This window comes from Anolis carolinensis, chromosome 3 (assembly GCF_035594765.1).
Source record: "Anolis carolinensis isolate JA03-04 chromosome 3, rAnoCar3.1.pri, whole genome shotgun sequence".
Taxonomy (NCBI): Eukaryota; Metazoa; Chordata; class Lepidosauria; order Squamata; family Dactyloidae; genus Anolis; species Anolis carolinensis.
Window position 1 is genome coordinate 260,314,040 of NC_085843.1, and position 20,430 is coordinate 260,334,469.

General features: G+C 36.9%; 1 protein-coding gene across 5 annotated transcripts in view; it reads left to right on the top strand.

Annotated features, from left to right (window-relative positions):
- mme (membrane metalloendopeptidase) overlaps positions 1–20,430 on the top strand; it is an 85,678-nt gene extending 65,248 nt beyond the window's left edge. For all 5 annotated transcript variants that reach the window (XM_008106135.3, XM_008106134.3, XM_008106136.3 and 2 more), the window contains 10 exons: positions 1,953–2,051; positions 3,144–3,224; positions 5,969–6,072; positions 7,052–7,110; positions 9,757–9,876; positions 11,389–11,522; positions 13,014–13,079; positions 15,583–15,678; positions 16,082–16,158; positions 18,474–20,430. In XM_008106135.3, coding sequence (XP_008104342.1) covers positions 1,953–2,051; positions 3,144–3,224; positions 5,969–6,072; positions 7,052–7,110; positions 9,757–9,876; positions 11,389–11,522; positions 13,014–13,079; positions 15,583–15,678; positions 16,082–16,158; positions 18,474–18,573 — 936 coding nt within the window. In that variant the 3' untranslated portion in view covers positions 18,574–20,430. The remainder of the gene's footprint in view (positions 1–1,952; positions 2,052–3,143; positions 3,225–5,968; positions 6,073–7,051; positions 7,111–9,756; positions 9,877–11,388; positions 11,523–13,013; positions 13,080–15,582; positions 15,679–16,081; positions 16,159–18,473) is intronic.

The window sequence follows — 20,430 nt, forward strand, 5'->3', positions numbered from 1 at the left end:
TATTCATGTGGGGCAGGCAAACTTCTTTCCCAAAATATTCACTTTTCTCAGAAGACATCTTTTGCTGAAAAACATCTCTTTAACAAAGCAGGGCACTTGTCTGCCAGAACCACAAAAATTGTGTCCAGCAGTCCTACCAGTTCCTCTCCAAATCCCAGTCTTAGGGCCAAAAATGACAAATCCATAAGTGATCTCTGAAAGGTCACTGTGACAAACTCTAAACCACATTAATCCTACCAAGCACTTGGTCAGTTAGATGTAGAATCAGAGATTAAATTTTCTATGTGGGCACATATTCACTCCTTGTATGTCCAGCCACAAATAATATCATCTTCATTTGCTAGCACATAGTATTTTCAGCTTCATGTGTGCATTCAGTTGCATACAAAGCTCATGATCATATGGAAGATTCCTTTGTTGTCTGTTCAGACGTCTGCAGTGTTCCCTAGTCTACTTTCTGATGAAAAATGAAGCCACTTCAGAAGACTGACTTTTTTTTCTCAAAAAATACTTGCAAGGCAGTGGAGGGCTGTGATGCTGATTCTATGAATCCTTTTTCTGGTTGTTCTGTTACACAAATATGGCCACAGGAAGCCTGGGCAGTTTCAAAAACTGGATCAATGAGAGACTGTCTTGAAATAAGCTAGTGAGGCTTCCCTAGGAGTTCCATTTGCATAACCAAAAGGATGCCCATTACATTCTTTGAATCAATATCAGGTCTTGACTCCTAAACTACATACCCAGTATTGCCTTCCTGCCAGAAGCTGTTAGGTGGAAGGTAAAGATTGGGTCCACATCAGTAACCTCACAATGTTTCCATGCTCAGGATTCTTTGATGGAACTCATAATATTTACATTGGCATGAAATTCAGAATAAGGCGGTAGCATATACATGTCCCTCAGGACATGGAAAATTTAGTGAGGTGTTTTATTTTCCTTTTTTGGATTCTGACTCCCAGAATTCCAAGCTCAGAGGTGTCAAACGTATGGTTGTCCAGATGTTTGGGCCTCCAAATACCAGAAGCCCAAGCCAGCTAGTCCAGTGGCCTGAAATTCTGGGAGCCGAAGTCCAAACCACCAGGAGGGTCACAGGTTTGACACCATTGATCTAGCCAATGTGGCCAGACTTGAGGATGCATTTTTCTCACACACCAGAAGCAACATGCAGTATGTTCTCAAATTGCTTCTAACACGATTTTTTTTAAAGTCAAAAAAGTAAATTTTCCCAAGCTTTGATGCACTATCACCATTATTTTGATTTGATGCTACAAAAGTATTTCCAGTAGCAAGGATAATTATTGGTAGAATCTGATATACTTAGTAACGTTGGTCCTTCAATGACTTGAACGTGCACTTTTGAAAAAATTGTAATAAATATGCCTGTTCAAGAACTGAAGCTCCAAATGTTGTGGTAATATGAGTGAGAAGACATAGCAGAGGACTTTTCCCATCATGGCACCCCAGTTGTGGAGTGCCCCCCCCCCCCAAATCAGGAGGTTTGACTAGTGCCAACGTGGCTTTCTTTTTTGGGTCAGGAAAAAGCATGGCTTTTTATTAAAGCCTTGAAGGACTAATTTACTTTACATTGTATTTATACCATACATTACTGTTAATGTTTTAACATTAAACTGTAGTTTGTTTAATATTTTAAAATCTTGTTTAAATTATGGTTTTAATCTGAAATGATTGCATTGTGTACCACCCTAAATCTCATAATCAAGTGTGGGATAAAAATAGTTAACAACACAACAGCAATATAATCTAGAGTAAATATTAGGTTATCGCATGTCAAGAAATCTAGATATTTAACTAGGCAGTTCGGTGTGTATGTGGGCATATGGAAATAACTTAGTACTCAAAAGTAAGTCCTCGTTAATTCAGTGGGATTTACTTCCCAGAAAAGGACGTATTGTCTCACTGATTTAACCCTGTTGTATTTTGCCTATCCCTAGGTTCAAGATATGATTACACAAATCCGTGAAGTTTTTATACATACACTGGAAGAACTCACTTGGATGGATGCAGAAACCAAAAAGAAAGCAGAAGAAAAGGCAAGTATTTTAAAGGGGTATTTCTGCATTTTGGAGATAAGCAAGAGTCTAGTACTCCCTTAATCTGAAATCTGGATGAGAAGCACATAATTGCAGAAAGAAATTATTACAAAGGACAACTTATGAGGTGGAAACAAATACAGCATTCTTCAGAGAACATCTGGGATTGTTCATGGTGATCAACTTTTTTCTACCTGACTGAAACTGGTAAACATTTATTGCTGAATAACTGAACGCAGTCAACAGTTGAGTGCTTACTTTTCTCAGTGTACAAATGCCATTGCCTTGAAGCTTTTTATTTGGCTAGTCAAGAAGGTTTTTTTAATTAAAGAGATTCCTTTAAAACTTAAACAAAAAGCCACTCTATGCATGGTGATTAGTGTATTGTAGTGATCCAAAGATTGGATATTTACTTGCGATGCCCAAGTTCAAATCCCCTCAGAGTTAAACACACACACACACACACACACACAAGTTAACTGTGAGTGAATTACTCTCTATCAGCATGACTTGTCTCATGAGGCTGCAGAGAAGATTAAAGTGGGAAGTACTATTCATGCTGCTTTGAGTTCCCTGGAAGAAAGGCAAAATATAAATGTAGCTTACGGACTAACGGGAATTCTCACCTATTAGATTACTTATTTTGGAAACCAGCGTGGCTAGTTCTTATTGTTGAGTGCCTTCAGGTCAATTCTCACTTATCAGTGATACTTAAGAGCTTAATTTTTGCCTGGATTTTGTTAAATGTGTGTGTTGAAGCAGGGGAGGGGAAGAGAGAAAGCAAGTCAGGAGGAGAGTCACAAATGTTAACTGAATTGGCAGTGCTGTTAAATTTGTTGTGGCATTTATATATTGGACATGTCAAAAGGGATTTTCAAGGAGTCTGTGATTTCTTACTGCTTTGAAAAAACCATTAAACTGGCATCACATAGGAAATATCTGTTACTCTGAAGCCTAACTGCTAGACGTAAAATCTAGATTGAAACAGATTGAAAAAGAAATTCTGTAAATGTGTGAATGATTTTTGACCAACTTCATAATGTTCAGATTTACAATGCAAGTACAGTTCATGTCATACTTCTTTTTTCCTAGGCTCTAGCAATTAAAGAAAGAATTGGCTATCCTAATGAGATCATAATAGACACTGCAAAGCTGAATGCAGAATACAAAGATGTAAGTACATCTAAAAACATATTGTAATCAACAGCAAAATATAAGATTGAAGTCAGCATCTCCCATCTTAACAGTTGTGTTGAATTTTCAAACTCGTCATCCCCAGATATTACCTGGGATAGTGAGCACTGTAGTCCCAACATGTTTGGTATGCGGAGGATGGGATGAAGAACTCTATCCCAACCTTTGAGGGCATGTGCCTACATTAGGGTCCAATCCATCATAGTTTTTCATTGCCATTGTTATTTCCATTTCCCCAAAACACTGAAGAAGAAATATGCCAATCTCAGGTTCTTTTCAAATTACATTATAAAATGAGAACATTACATTTCATAAGGCATCTGCAGGCAGCTATTTCTACCTTTTTTATCCCCAAATTATTGTTACTGTTCCTTGCACACTGACAATGCCAGTTTGTCTAGAACTTATAGGGGTAACCCAAACTCAATTAAGTAACACCAGTAAATGAGTGATAGCTTGTTACATTCAGATGGGATTATTGCAATGTACTCTATGTGGGGCTGCTTTTGAAGATAGTCCAGAAAATGAAACTGGTGCAAAGGTCGGCAGCCAGGCTTCTAACAAGCTAATTATAAGGTGTGCATGATGCCCCTATTAAAGCAGGTACACTGGTTGCCCATAAATTTCAAGTCCTAATTCAAGGCGCAGGTTATGACCTACAAAGCCCTAAACAGTTCGTGCCCTACCTATCTCCATGAGTGCATCCTCCCCTATGAACCGGCACAGGCTCTAAGATCTGCCGGGGAGGCCTTCCTTTAGCTTCCACCACCGTCACAAGCATGGCTGGTGGGGACGAGGGAGAGGGCCTTCTCGGTGGTGCCCCCCCCCCGACTTTGGGACTCCCTTCTCAGGAAGATTAGGCAAGCCTCCACACTGTCATCCTTTCGCAGGGATTTGAAAACATGGATGTTCCAGCAGGCATTCGAAATTGACTAGTCCCTAGTTATATAGTCTAAGTCTCTAGTTCACCAGCAAGTACTCTGTTTTGCATGCCATTTGCACTATCCCTTGCCCAGCATTTTTATAACTCGGTCATACCCATTTTAGAATTTTGGTTTTTATTTTTTGTGGAACCTGGTCTGATGGAGCTCCAGTGTAAACTGTATTACTCTGTAATGTTTAGCCTGTTTTATTTTGGTTGTCATATTTTATGATGCTCCTTTTTAATGTGTTTTGTTTTATCGATTGTGTTTGCTTTTATGTCTTATGGACATTTGTTCCATTTGTAAGCCACCACGAGTCCCTTCGGTGAGATGATGATGGGGTATAAGAATAAAGTTGTTGTTATTATTATTATTATTATTATTATTATTATTATTATTATTATTGCTTTTGAAGTCTACCACACAAGTGGTATTTTAGTGATATGTCTAGGAGTAAAATATTCCATTAATAGGTGAGGAATATGTTCTTAGACTTCACGTGGATAAATGTAACTGAAGTTAAAAGCAATTGCTATGGAAACCTTTCAACATGAGGCAACAGTATTTTTTGGGTCAAAGGGCCAAATGTATTTATTTATTTATTTAAATATTGGAAATAAATAAATAAATGAATTAATTAATGCCCTTTGACCCAAAAATACTGTTGCCTCTTGTTGAAAGGTCTAGAAAATATCTAAAGAGGACATATTTTGTCAAATGTGGATAAATGAAATTGTGAATATCAGTCGAATGGATATGGGGTTCATACTGTATAAATAAAATGACAATGACCTCATACTGTACATTTTTTTTTCTGTTAAATTATTAACTACTGGTGATTTACAAATTTACCGGGTAACTTAATCCCGAATGCCCTGTTCAGCTGAATGGTTACCATTCCTTTTAAATTAGCCAGTGCTTATCGCATTATCTCATGTTGTCCTTCATTTGTTAACTGGTTTAACATAAGCAGATCCAAAGTAATCGTTTCTCCCTGAATTACTGTGAGAACTGAGGAAAGATTTTGACAGTCACAGAAGAGACTAGCTAGATATATGTAGAGAGAAGTCATGAGCACAGTCTCCAGCATGCAAAATATAGTAACTACGGTGATTTAATTATTAATTGACAGTCTTTCAAATCTAGTCCATCTGAGTCCCAGCAATCTTATTGAATGCCCTGAAAATCTGATGTCACATCATCTTATCTTGTCTTACTAGCAAGAAGTAAAAACCTTTGTGATATATAAATTAAAGATAGCCATTTATAGGTGAGAGCATTTAAGCTCTATAAAAGCAATCAACACATTAGGACAAAGGTGTTTAAAATGTTATAGTCCAAAATCAGTTCCACCTCTATGGCAATTTAGGCTACATCTATCATTGAAAATAAGTTATCAGCAATTACGTCTTCAGCAAACCCAAAGCAATTTGGAAGTGAACAGTCACTGAAAAATATGCAAGAACTCTCATAATCCTGCCCAGTGGGGGAAAAGGTTTTGATTTTTTTTCTTCTCACGTGTGAGAAAGAAATAAACAAAATTTTAGCTTCCTCTCAGGCATGTAGGTCACCCACCCATAGTGATCCCCACTATTGTGAGATATATTTATATTTCAGAAATATATTCTGTCTATATCACAATCTGTATATAAAAATGCCACATGCATTTTTCAAATCTTTTTGACTAAGCAAATAAGGTTACACATTCTGCCATCTGAGTGATTTTTGCACAAGCTCACTCTGTTCTTTACACAATTTCTTGCACAAACTGTACTGTGATTTCTCTGTCTTTTTTAAAAGTTGAACTACAAAGAAGAAGAATATTTTGAAAATATGGTGGAGAACTTAAAGTTTGCCCAAAAGGAAAGGCTGAAGAAGCTCAGAGAAAAAGTCGACAAGGAAGAGTATGTACTTAAGTTCTGGATATTGTGTTCTTTTATTGGTTGTTGATACAGTTGAGTCTCGCTTATCCAACATAAATGGTCCAGCAGAACATTGGATAAATGAATGTGTTGGATAATAAGGAGAGATTAAGAAAAAGCCTATTAAACATTAAATTGGGTTATGATTTTACAAATTAAGCACCAAAACATCATGTTATACAACAAATTTGACAGAAAAAGTAGTTCAATACATAGTAATGCTATGTCGTAATTACTGTATTGTTTGTAAAAAATAAAAAAAATTCCTCAAAGATTAGTGGATGGGTGTAATGTTCTGAAACTTGGTGGGCTAACAGTGGAAAAGGTGTGGTACAATTCTACAATAACGCTAAACATGAAGGAGAAATGACCCCCTGAATTTTTCTCACTTGCTCAATTACTTAATGAAAAAAGTAACGAAATTTAGTTACTCTTGTTATCGTTTACTAAATGTGAGATTCAACAATCTCTTTCAGAGATTACCAGACATGACAGCTAAATGCAACTGCCATGTTCTGAGGCAATAGATCTCTAATAGCCAAATGTAGTGAACAAGCATTGGGAAATACTTATCACAATCCTGCTCTCTTTGTGGTGTACCAAAAGGCATCTGATCATCCAGGCTACAAAGCTGGACTAGATAGACCATTTGTTCTTAAGAGGTTCCTAAAATGACCTGTAAACATGATGGTTCCATACTACTTGACCCCCATAATGAATGAGATATGACACTGACATATAAACAGGGAACCCAGATGGTTTTGTGTGTACTTGTTCACTTCATTTTTCATTTCAGTGCTTCTTGTACACAAGATTTGTGCTGGTACATGGGATTCATTATAACATGTATTTAGAATGCTGCTTTGGCTGTCTAGTATCTAGAGTGATTCAAAGTCATTAAATTTTCTCATCCCACTGATAATTTTATTAACACTTTAATGTGTTTCTCAATTTTCTGTAGGTGGATAAGTGGAGCAGCTGTAGTGAATGCCTTTTATTCAGCAAACAGAAATCAGATTGGTAAGCAGAACTCATTTATCAAGAACTATAATTATTTGGGAATCATAAAATCATAGCATTAGATGAGACCACATGGACCAACCAGGCCAACCCCTGCCATGCAGGAAAACCACAATCAGTACCCCCAGCAAGAAATAAATCATTCCCTCACCCCTGTGCATCTCGACTATCAGAAGAATGGCAAACAATTTTAAGTATAATGTACTTTTTGTTATTTGTTTATTTTATTTATCATCCATATTTGTGCCTTCATTGAGCTCAAGGTAATGTACATGCCTGTCCTCACATCCATAATCCCACAGCATAGTTTAGACTGAGAAGAAGTGACTAGTTCAAGGATAGTATTTGTGGGAAACGAAACTTGGTTCTCCCCAGTCACAGAATCATAAAGTTGGAAGAAACCCAAGGGCTGTCCAGTTCAACCCCCTGCAATGAAGTTCTAGTCTAACATTAAGCCCCTATACCACACTGGCTTGCTATATATTTTACATGAGAGAGCCATGGTTAGGGAATTGTAGGAATTTTAGTCCAAACAAATTATATGTTTCTGAGGACCAGATCAGATCAACACAGAACAGATTGGCTGAACATAAACAAATATTTTTATATAAACCTATCAAACTATGCATGTAGGAAAACGAAGCAGAATTTTGTTCTTGCAGTCCTGGCTAACTGAAAACAAACTCAGCAGAAATATGACAAAATCATACTAACTGTAGTCCCTGTGAGGAAGGATTACATTTGGAGAGGGAAGCTGCACCAGTTAATCATACAACAGAAGCCATTAATTACATATTTGAGTTTCAAATGAGAATACAATCCCTAGGTTACAAAATACGATAAAAGTTTTTGTGACAAAAAAGAAAAATAAGCAAGATCTTGTGCTATGCAAAAGCAAGACAAAATGAAGAAACACATTAGTGGGGACTGTTTGTTAGTTTACTAAACAAAAGGCCGATTCCAGTGTGCTTGCATTCAGTGTGTAAACATATAATGGCACAAATCTTTGTGGTTAGGCTCAAGGGATAAAGAATTTAGGATTCTTTCCTAACAGTCTTTGAGCAGGCAGTCAGGGAAAGAGTTGCAATTTCCTGGCCACGAGTGTATTTATTTCTATGTTGATATGGGCAAGTGTTTTGCTATTTGAGAAAAGCCTCCAATGAATAATTATCTTCTCCCCCATAGCGAAAGATTGCTCAATTTTCACAAAAAATCTAAGTGAGCATTGGTTTGTTATGAGGTAGCTTAGAATAAACATTCCATCGATTAAAGTAGTACTTCTTTAAAACTCAGCTGGCATCAAAACATTTCAATGCATTGAACTGCTGTGATGCAAAGCAAAACAATTCATCAAATGGTAATTCAGGCATAGCTAACATGTGTGTGTGGATTAGTATATTTACTTTTGTTTGTACTTCTATTCTCCAAAATCACATGTGGTGGAGACAGGATGAAATTTCACTGAAATCAATGTAGTTTGATTATTCCCTGAGGTGATGATCTTCTCCTGTTTTATTTTCCTCAGTGAGCTGGGTGTGCCAATTATAGCATATTTTTGGTTAAACAATGAGAAAAGAGATAATGCAATATGGAGGCATTCCAAGGGCCTTAACTAAAAAAATCTCTGCATGTGGGTGTATTGTCCTGTGTTATCAAAGCAGCCAGCTAGGACAATGTTCTGGTGTTTGCAAAGCTGCAATACCACAGACAGTTAAAAAAATATTCAAAGTTTGGACATACTAACTGTTGGCTGTAACATCTGGATCAGTTATTCCCATTATTGGGTGATTATAGGAAAAACATGTTCAGTTTATCAGAGCTTGAAAAGTCCATCTTAAGCTTTAGGAAAAAACATTTGAGAGTGAAGGGGAGGATCAGTTCCAGAAAGATGGATGGCAGAAGATGACAGAAAAAATAGTTAATGGTTTAAGACAGGCATAGGCAAACTTTGGCCCTCCAGGTTTTGAACTTCTACAGTTACTAAAAGCTGGAAGGCTGTTAGGAATTGTGGGAGTTGAAGTCCAAAACACCTGGAGGGCTGAAGTTTGCCCATTCATTGGTTAAGAGGTCAAGAGACCTATGAAGTGGAAGATGAAAGAAAAAGGAGAGTTGTTGGTGGAAAGACAATCAGGAAAAAAGGTCTAGGAGACATCACTGGAACACTAGACACCTCTATTCCTCTGGGCAGATACCAAAGTGAATTTGGAAGCTAAAATGCCCTTGATCTGCACGTCCAGCAACATGGCATCTGATTCAGCTTAGTATAATCTCTATCTGCTGAGACACAACTTTTATTAATATGACCAGATGTATTTCTTTCTTCATAGAACTCAGCTTCAGTTCCAATAGAAGAGATTTACACAATTAGCCCATCTCATATAGGAATGGCATTCACAAAATTTATTTTGCAGTAAGCATGGTGTTATGAATAAATGGTTCCCTTTCAGCAAGTATCTCTGTAAAAGGAAATCTTCAAAATGGTAGCTCAAGAAGAAAAACTTGAGTGCGGTGAATGGTTACATACTGAACTGAACAAATCAACATAGTCTTTCACAAAAAATGGTCGGTGCTGTTGTTTGTTTTCTTCACTTTGCAAGTATACACAGTTTTGAAATGCCATCCATTGTGTCATTTCTCTTCTTCCAGTTTTTCCTGCAGGAATTTTGCAACCGCCTTTCTTTAGTGCAGCCCAGCCTAAATCTTTGAATTTTGGTGGCATCGGCATGGTCATTGGCCATGAAATCACACACGGCTTTGATGACAATGGTAAGACACAAAACAAATATTTAATCAAAAGAATTGTTATGATTATTCTGTATAGAACACAAAGGGAAGCTATCTTGGTTATGATATTTACAGTCACATCTTTCTTTCTTTTTTACATACAGATATTATGTCCTTTGAATTAGATAAATTCCCCAGAGACTGAAAAAGCATTCTCTGTTATTGAAAATGCCAAAATGTGTGTTCCTCTTTCTCATATTATCTGGTAGTACGAGACAAAAGTGACTATTTATTTGATTTATTTGACACCATTGCATTTAGGGAGGCTAACAACATTACAGAAAAGCATATGATTGAACTCACAAATTACCAAGACCCAAATCACTGATAAACATAAATTACAAGTGTCTAAAACAACAAATATCTGAAATTACAAATATATAATACAAAACAGTACAAGGAGTACAAACAAGCATCAAAAACAAATTACATATTTGCTTGTTCTTTTAACATCTGTAGAAACAGAAACAAATTTAAATGATAGTTGAAAGACCACTTTTGAGGATGAGTGGATCTCTGATAAAAAGGAGGTTCTATCAAGAAATCCTGTTAGATGTGGTAGCCCAGATGCCACACTATTCCATGGCTCTTGAATTACATTAAACCATCCATGAACTACAATGAATGGAACATAACATTTCCTTACATGCAAAGAATATCTAGCAAACCTGTTTAGTCCAGAGAGCTACATGTGATCTTGGATGAATGTTGAGAGCCCTGCAAAATTATTCAAGAAATTTTCTTTCCTTGGAGATGCTACTGACTGAAAGACTATGTCTATATTGGATGGCAATACAGATAAAGGGAGAACAGCTCACAAAGAATAAATTTCTCCCATAGCTTGAGATTGCTTAGTTTTCTAAATGTTATAAGTATTGATTTATTATGAAGTATAGTAGAGTCTCTTTTATCCAACATAAACGGGTCAGCAGAACATTGGATAAGTGAAAATGTTGGAGAATAAGGAGGGATTAAGGAAAAGCCTATTAAACATCAAATTACGTTATGATTTTACAAATTAAGCACCCAAACAAATCAATAGAAAAAGCAGTTCAATACACAGTAATGTTATGTAGTAAGTACTGTATTTATGAATTTAGTACCAAAACATTGCAATGTTTTGAAAACATTGACTACAAAAACATTGACTACTAAAAGGCAAACGGCGTTGGATAATACAGAACGTTGGAGAAGCAAAGGTTGGATAAACGAGACTACTTATTTTAGAATAAACATCTGTTCTGATATATTGGTGCATGGTTTGTTGGGAATTATGTACAATAGGTGCAAAATTACTTCTTTTTAATGTAAAGAAGGGCAGAGTTTGAAGATGAGCCCATACTTTGCATTTCTAAACATGAAAAGGATCTTAGAGAGCAAATCTTGGGAGACTGTGATCTTGCTAGAAAGCATTAAACCAGTTTTGCTGCAATACAGAGGCAATTTCCTATTTCCAATGTTTTCCTGACCATCCATGCATATTCCTTATTTCAGGTAGAAATTTTAATGCAGATGGAGACCTAGTAGACTGGTGGAGTCAAGAATCTGCAAACAATTTTAAGAAACAGTCCGAGTGTGTGGTATACCAATACGGAAATTTCTCGTGGGATCTGGCTGGTGGACAACACGTATGTCCTATGTTTCTTACTGACTTGATCATTATATGCTTCCTTGTATTTCATTATGTACCCCACCAAAAAAAGTTAACAGAAGTAGATATTGGAGGACTGCATGGTGTCTCTCAAAATATCTGCACATGTATAGAGACAACTCCTGAAGACCAAATTTATTTCTGTTTGTAAAAATATGCTTATCAGTTTAAACTATGGTTTATTAACAAAGCAAAATTAAAAATGGGTTGATTTTGGTTTGTTCCTCTACATTCAGGTATAACTAAGAAATCTGTTTAGTATTTAAATAGAAAGTGGAATTATTTGATCTTTCTTATGGTTACAGTGGTTGGAGAAGGAAGGGACAAGGAAGAGAATATGAAAAGAGCCCAAAACCCACTCCTGTTCATGCACATAGTACTCACTAAGCTAAAATAATCAGTCAAATCCAAATAGTAGCAATCTTTATGCCTAATATCTTAGACACAATACTTAAAATGGAAAGAAACAGAAAGATCAGCAACTCATCAGGAATTAATGGATTTAAGCTAAACTGGATTTCTGATAAATTTAGTTTGTTTGCCTGAAAACTGTCTTCTCCAATGAGCTCTGTCACTAGCACACAGATGGTTAGCATATGGCTTATGGCAGTATTTAATTGAAGTTTTCACCTTGAGATCAGAATTCCTTCACTGTGGTTGCACAGCAAATTATGTCATTATTTATGTTTCTGTCAATAGAACTAGCTCAAGAAGAGTAGTGCTTATTTCCACAGTTTAAAAAGCTGAATCAAATGTATCTGCACAATGGTATAATGGGTGCATTAGATTTAGCCCTAGCTCATTGTAATATTGCTTGCTGGTTTTATATTATCAAAATGCTAAATGCTGTTAATGATGTATACAGTTATGTGGAAGGGACTATATATTAAACTGCTGAGCTGCTGAACTTGCTGACTGAAAGGTTGGCGGTTCGAATCCGGGGAGTGGAGTGAGCTCCCGCTGTTGGCCCCAGCTTCTGCCAACCTAGCAGTTCAAAAACATGCAAATGTGAGTAGATTAATAGGTACTGCTCTGGTGGGAAGGTAACGGTGCTCCATGCAGTCATGACGGCCACATGACCTTGGTGGTGTCTACAGACAACGCTGGTTCTTCGGCTTAGAAATGGAGATGAGCAGCAACCCCCAGAGTCGGACACGACTAGACTTAATGTCAGGGGAAGACCTTAAGGCTGTAGGTATAATGCATAACATTCCACACTGAGCTTCAAGTTTTTCATAACCAGCTATTGGCAACTGTTCAGCATTTTTGCCCCTGCTGAGTCTAGTTGTGATTTTCTTCTACTCTGAAAGTAGTTACAGAGTATTCATCCTCTCCCTTCCATGGTTAGATTATCTCAGTTCTCTATTTTGACCTTCTAGCCATGTTTTGTTCTTCTTCCTGCTACCAATCATATCATATTCTTCAGAAAAGTCAACAATATGTATATTTCTTCCCTTTTTCTTTCCAGCTCAGTGGAGTCAATACTCTTGGGGAAAACATCGCCGATAATGGTGGCATTAGACAAGCATACAGGGTGAGAAATGTCTTTGTCTTCACAGTTGAGAAGACTATTTGTTAGAAGAAATTCAATAACAAAGCAAGTTCAACAAAACAAAATTATAGGTGACATGTGTTAGTGTTGCTTTTTCACACAGTGGGCTTACTAAAACCCCAAAGTTCTGGATTCTGGGAAACTCACATTCCTCCTACTACATTTCATTAAAAGAATACATGAAAGGGGTCACAGCTAGGAATATGAAAATCTTGATTGTAATTTTTTCTCTCAATCCCATATGTATTTTACCATGCTTTTCCTACTACATTATGGGACTTTTTCTTCTTGAATTGAAACTATTCTTCCTGATTTCTGCATTTAACCTATTATATGTGTTTACCCCTCTTTTCTAAATCATGTTGATGCATTCTTTTTCACTTGGGCTCACATTGAGCTTCTTGCATTGTTTTGTGAGTACTTTATTTCTGAAAAAATGAAAGGCCCCCAACAAATTTGTGAATACTCAAGATAAGGAGTATTTCTTCTATCAGCATGTCTGGAAAAAACTACTTTCATCAAGACCTAATTTAATTATTTTTTTTATCCATCTACTTGTCCTGCCTCTAAAGTCTGTGGTAGCCACATCTTCAACCGTATATGCATTTGGAAATTTGGGGGAAAGGTGGTCCATGTATATGTGCATTAAGAAGCAACAGAACTTCATTTCTTTCTGATGGCAAGCAAGGGTTGTGGCAGCATAGTTTTGGGGAAACAAACAGCATGGGAAAAAATAAGATACAATTAAGATATAATTTTGTTGAACTATTAACTGAAGTTTTTTCGCATGTGGTCATGGAAAAAAATGGTCACTGCCTTATATTTTCTTTATCTTAAGTACAGAACACACAGTCAAATTAACTGAATGTTCAGGACAAAGTGCATTCCAATAAGGATCATCCAGTATTTGCTTGTCTATGGAGACATTACAACTCTCTTATCTTTCACTTACAATAGTCAAGGATATTCCCACAAGTGTAACCAAAATAAACTGGGAAGAACTATAGCAGTGTAAGATCCATCCGAGATGCTCTCATTTATTGTGCCTGGTTATGCTTTTAATACTAGACTGAAGAGATTGCAGTGGGCATGAAAAACATTTTTTTACTAATTTTTACTAATGGGTCCGAGTGCATTCTGGGCTATGTAAGCTCTTTCAAAAGGGAAAATAGACTACTTTTTATATTTAATATTACACTGTCTTGGAGAAATTAGCTGAGGTCCTACATCATGCTGGTAAACACAAGTTTATACCAGTGTACTTATGGCAGGGGGCCTGGAATGCAACAACATTTAGGAGGCTACTTGGCCAGTAGCTCCAACTCCCTGGTCCCTGATTAACTCTGGGGTTAACTCAGGCTCCTTCTTACTGCTATTGACCATTTAAGGAAGAATAAGCAGCCTAGGGCTCTTCCTTCCTCTCTTGCTGCTGAAGTACAGGCAGAATGGGCCAAAAATGCAGCCCTGTAGCCAAGCCCTTTATTGCTATAGCTTGCCAGGCTAAGGACTTTGTCAATGAAGTTACTGAAAACCTGATGCATGGTCTGAAGATGTTCATATTTGGGGTCACCAGCAGGATTCCAGCCATCATATCTAATTCATAACCTACAATTCTATATGACATTATTCTGCCTTCATACTCATTTTGTGATCCTTGGTTGGCTAGGATCATGTATTGGATGCTGAAGAAGATGCTAGTATTGAAGACCCGCTGGGTTTGGAAAATCACCAAATTTTCCAGAAAAAGTCACCTCTGCCAAATCTGAAAAACTTGCCAAATTTTCATTTTTCTGACCCGCCGGGTCTGGAAAATCACCAAATTTTCCAGAAAAAGTCACCTCTGCCAAATCTGAAAAACTTGCTAAATTTTCATTTTTCTGACCCGCCGGGTTTGGAAAATCACCAAATTTTCCAGAAAAAGTCACCTCTGCCAAATACAGAATCATCTCAAAGACATAAAGTTGCAAGAGTGTGGTTGTTATTTTTGCAGGGATTCACACCCTGTCAAAGCTCTACCTTTCATTCCCATAGTTTTTGTGTGAAACACTCAATGAAGCACATCAGAAACCATAGCAGACAAGAAGACATTTTATTCATGTTTGCTTCAAATATTATGTCAGCATAAATAAAGCAAAGCAGGAGATGGTCCAGAATGGAATCTGCGCATTTCCTCCCACTTATCAAATCAGGATTTGTTCAGTTTTTTCTTACAAAAATGGAAAGCAAACCATGTTTTATTCTATATTGATTTAGTGATGGTACCGATTACTACCATATTTTCACATTAAGTTTTTATAACTGATGAGTTGGTAGGTTAACAGCCCATACTCTCACAATGTAACTCTTAGGGTGTGAACCAGAGGAAATCCTATTGAACTCAATGGGATTTCCTTCAAAATAACAATGTATATAGCATTGCATCATTTGGAAAAGATGATATATTTCCTACTGTATTCTCTCTGCCTTTGCTCCTGCCCTTTTGTAGGCTTATGAGAACTTTGCCAAAAAGAATGGGAAAGAGAAACTCCTTCCTGGGCTTGACTTCAACCATAAGCAGCTGTTCTTCCTGAACTTTGCACAGGTATTATGCTTGCCTTGATTGAAAGCTTTGAAAATTATTTTGAGTTGCAATTTCACAGCTATGTTGGAAACAGCAGGCTGGCTTTTCTCCTTTTAATGTGAACTGGCAGAATTGCCAAGTCGAACAGCCTTCATGGCAGCAGGGCCAAGAGGAGAGTGGCCTGTCAGATTACATTAATCATAGCTAAATGCATGAATGCATTCAGAAGGTGAGTCTGGAGAGGCCCGTTGCGTGTGGCCACAGCCACATTCATAAATACTTAGTAATGGGCAGGAGTTTAGATGTGTTCACTGTCACAGTTTTAAACCTTCTCTCATAACCTCAAATAGACTATTGCAAAATAAAAACATAACTGCTGTGATACAAACCTTTCCCCCTCAATCTTTTGTTGTTGCTTTTAAAGATATGGTGTGGAACATACAGACCGGAATATGCTGTCAACTCTATTAAAACAGATTCCCACAGTCCTGGCAAGTTCAGGTCAGTGTTTAAAAGTTCAGTTTCTTTATTTGATCACAAAAGTGGCCTCTTGGCATCCAGAAGTTTGTATTTCCAAAATAAATGTTTTTGAAATACCACAGCATGATTTGCCAAGTTGTTGTTGTTGTTGTTGTTTTATGAAACATATGTAGCTCTTCATTTTTGGTTTCATCAGAAGATCTATGCTAAAACTTAGAAATATTGCCTTTTCTGGATTACAACTCTCAGAAATTCTCATCCTGACATAGTCACTCCTTAGCATCCATTACCTTCCCAATATTTTAGTTGGTGATGATGAGAGTGGGGACTTACAGAAGACTGGAGTAGGACATGTGAGACGAGTCCACATGGTCCCTTTTTTGGTCCAGCAGATCTTTGGGGAAGTTGAAAACTGCTAGAACAAAGCTAATAGTATGTCTCAAGGCAACTGGTTGTATTTTGGAAGATGTCACTTGATGTTCAGTTATAAGAGTTATCATAATGAATGTTTGCACAACAAAATTAATCAACACACCACTGGGAAGGTTTGTCATACCCCTGTTCTTTACCTACACACAGTATTTGTTGGTGCCATTAAACAAGTTGGGCAAGATCAACGCTGGGGGGAAAGTTTTAATCTAATACTGGTAAAGCTGGCAGGGAGATCCTTGGAGTTATAATCTTAAAAAGTATCATTTTCAAGTTCCCTGCTATGTTGATGTAAGTATAATAATGGTATAGCCCTTTAAGGTATTCAGCAAAATGGACTTTGCAACACATGCATTGAAATGCTAATGGGAAGTTTTTTGCAGTTGTGTTGCTCACCAAGATTTATACAAAAATCTAGCATGTTTGCAATAACATACCCGGGAGGTGAGACAAAGATGAGTGTTTGTAATATGTATATTGAATGCATTTGGAAGACAGTTTGTACAGTTGTCTGCAATCAGTTATAAATTTCAGAGATGATTCAGTTAGAGAATTTTCAAAATAGTTTTTCTTTTTAATTCAATAATAATAACAACAACAACAACAACAACAACAACAACAACACTTTATTTGTATCCCACCCTATCTCTTCTGGGGAACTCATGGTGGTTTCCAGTAAAAAAAAAAAAGGCAAACATTCAATGCCTTTTTATTCAAAATAGAGTAATAATAGAAAATAATAATGGAAAAAATTAAACCATTGCAATGTGTGTTCTAAGCACCAGCACTCATAACACCGTGGACCTTTATTTTATACCTGCTTGGTCAAATACTGTTTTGTACCCATTTTGAAAGAGATAATTTTATGCTCAGACCCAGTTTTTTAAATAGCCATTTGTTGTATTTTCTCAAAGCAGCCACTGTCCCTGGCTCTGGCATCACAATGGCATTTTCATGTGGGTGTTTTCTTTACTGTTTTTCCAGGAAATCTAAAGCTTTCTTCCTGAGACAATTATGTTCAAACTCCTGCGCAAAGCTTAATTTCAGCTACAATGTTTGCTTTGATCAGTTGCAGTTCCCAGGACCTTTGCCTAATGGATACTTTTGTCAGTCACATTGTTTTTTCATTCCTCACATTCATTTCTTGCATTTGACATAATTTAGTGTTCTATAAAATAAGCTATGTTTAATTCTTGACTGGGCATCTTTGGTATATGTTACATGCCCACTCAAGACAACTCATATGGTTGGAAGACATTGCCAGTACCACTCTAGCTACTTAAGAGATTCCCACCACAATCCCTGTTCATCAGACAACAGTCACTGCAATTGACAGCAGTCCATTCCGCTGTCACTCTTGAAGCAGTTGACTGATGTTGCCATCACCTCCTCCGAACAGTCTCCATTTCAACAGAGAGAAGGTCAGGTCTTGCCATAATTCCTTCTTGCACCAGAAATCACTCACAGGAGGACAAATGGGGACTTCAGTCAGTTATTTTTTCATCGACAGAAAAACACACTACACACACACATGTTGATTGCATTATCTCCTGCCTGCTAAGTGGGGATTGAGGCACATTTACAGTCCCTCTATATCCCTAAATTAGGTAAATACAGGCGAGATCATGAATACCAAACAGTTATGAATGTGTAACAACTCTAGATTATACATTTATTTTATTTATTTATTTGCCCCATTTATATCTCGCCTTTCTCACCCCAAAGGGGACTCATTCATAACTGCCCAGTAAAATTCCAGTCAATAGCAAAAGGTAAATCTGTTTGGAAAGCCCTAGCCTTTTGGAACTGTAGGTAAGAAAAGATGGACCTTGTGCTTTGTTAAATGCTTATCTATAATGTGGAATCAATGGTGCTAAAGTGTTGTTTTGTTTTGTTTTGTTTTACAGGGTTCTGGGAACATTACAAAACACGGCAGAGTTTTCCGAGGCCTTCAAATGTGCCAACACGCAATACATGGATCCTGCAAAAAAGTGCCGAGTTTGGTGACAGGGTTACCAAGAAAAAAGAAATTTCCAGGAATCTGGTGTGGTTTGAAAGCTGCCAGGAGATTTGCTGCAAAAGGAACAATAACAGAAACTGATCAAATGCACTAAAGCAATGCAGTCTCCAAAAGAAAAAGAAAAAAAAGAACTAAATACCTTGCTAAGGCAGTCACTGCCAACCATTACATGGACTCAACTTGGGAAATGCTAAAAGGCTGAATACCTAAAGTCTCTTCATTTTTAAAAAATAATGAAACAATTTATTTCTGATTTTCACTCAGTCTGCTGATTTTATTTAATATTTCAACCAGATCACCCAGACATTAGCTTGAAAACATATTGAACCATTAGAAGTGTGCTTAGACTTAACAATCTGCTGTCCTATAAATTTTGTTTATTTATAGTCAGATGATAGAGGGGGGTTTCAAGTAACACAGTAGCTTGGATGTGAAATATTGTGATGAGTTAAGGAGGCCATGACTGAGTAGGTGGGGTTCTTTAATATCTCCCATTTATGGCTCCCAAAAGCTTTTCCAATATCTTGTTTTTCAGAGGTGGACTTAGGAAAAAGAAAAATTTAGGAGCCCTATGACAAGACTGATCAAGCTTAACCAACTTAGAAACCTATTTGCATCCAGACATTTTCATACAGTAACACCGATGACATTAGCTGCAGTAAGAAGTAGCTAGTCCTGAATAAAAACTGGTGACTCCATTTGCCATGACCATCCCTGTTCTCAACAGAAGATGTGCAAGATCAGTAGTACATGATGGAGTAGTACAATAACGATGGAGGTGTGCAACCAGATACAATTCAGTTTTTTGCAGGATTTGGTGTATGTATAATTGGCTCTGGCCCAGTTTTGGCTGAAGTATTGCCACCCAACAGGCCTTGATTTCCCCCATTTCTGCTGCTTTTTATCTTACAGGGGAACAGCTTCACAGGACAGACTTTCTCCCTCTGCCTCCATGAAATATTGCATATGGGAGTCTAGTCTGTGCAAAACACCTACCCCACATCCTGTGCACTGTCTCTTAAGGCTTTCCCTGTTTCATTTTTATTTGAAGTCATTTTTTAAAGAACAATCCAAAGACGAATTGTAACCTACTTAAGAGATTAATGATTGACCAAAATTACTATGTGCTGCTTTCCAGTCAAAATGATACTGTAGATAATTTATTACTGTTTTTAGCATATGTTGTATTCAATCCAGATGTAATCAAAAATTCATGTTTTTTTCTAGGATTATCCTGCTTTATTTCAAATCTTGTGCTTTTTTTTAAAGGAAAAATTTGTAATAATATATAAGATTATAAGATCATACTTTTTATATTTAATTCTGAGCTATACCAGACATGAACTGTTATATATTATTACAATTGGTATATATCATTGGTGTGTCAGGATCATTCTGAACACAGAAGTCTCTATCAATTGGAGGTACAGACGGGTGAAATGATTTTGAAATAAACTGCTAGAAGGCCAGTTCTACAACTACTGGGACCTACGCACCTAATGTGAATGATGTTTATAATTCCTCTGAATCAGCAAGACCTTTTGCTTCAGTAATAATATTACTATCGTAGTGTTTGCATATCTGGACTCTTAGTAGTATGAAGTCTTTTGAAATCTGCTATAATAATTTTAAGTGCTCTCCCACAGGTGGCCTAGGAACATATTGCTTCTGGTATTGAAGCACAGAGAAATTTCCAAATAAAATAAATAAATACCAGATACCTCGGATGACTTAGATGGGTCTATTTCTGTGCATTTAAAGAATCTATGTGCATTTTACTTTACAAATTTGTCATTGGATGAAGCATTTTATAATTAAATGGAATCCACATTTCTTATTGTCTA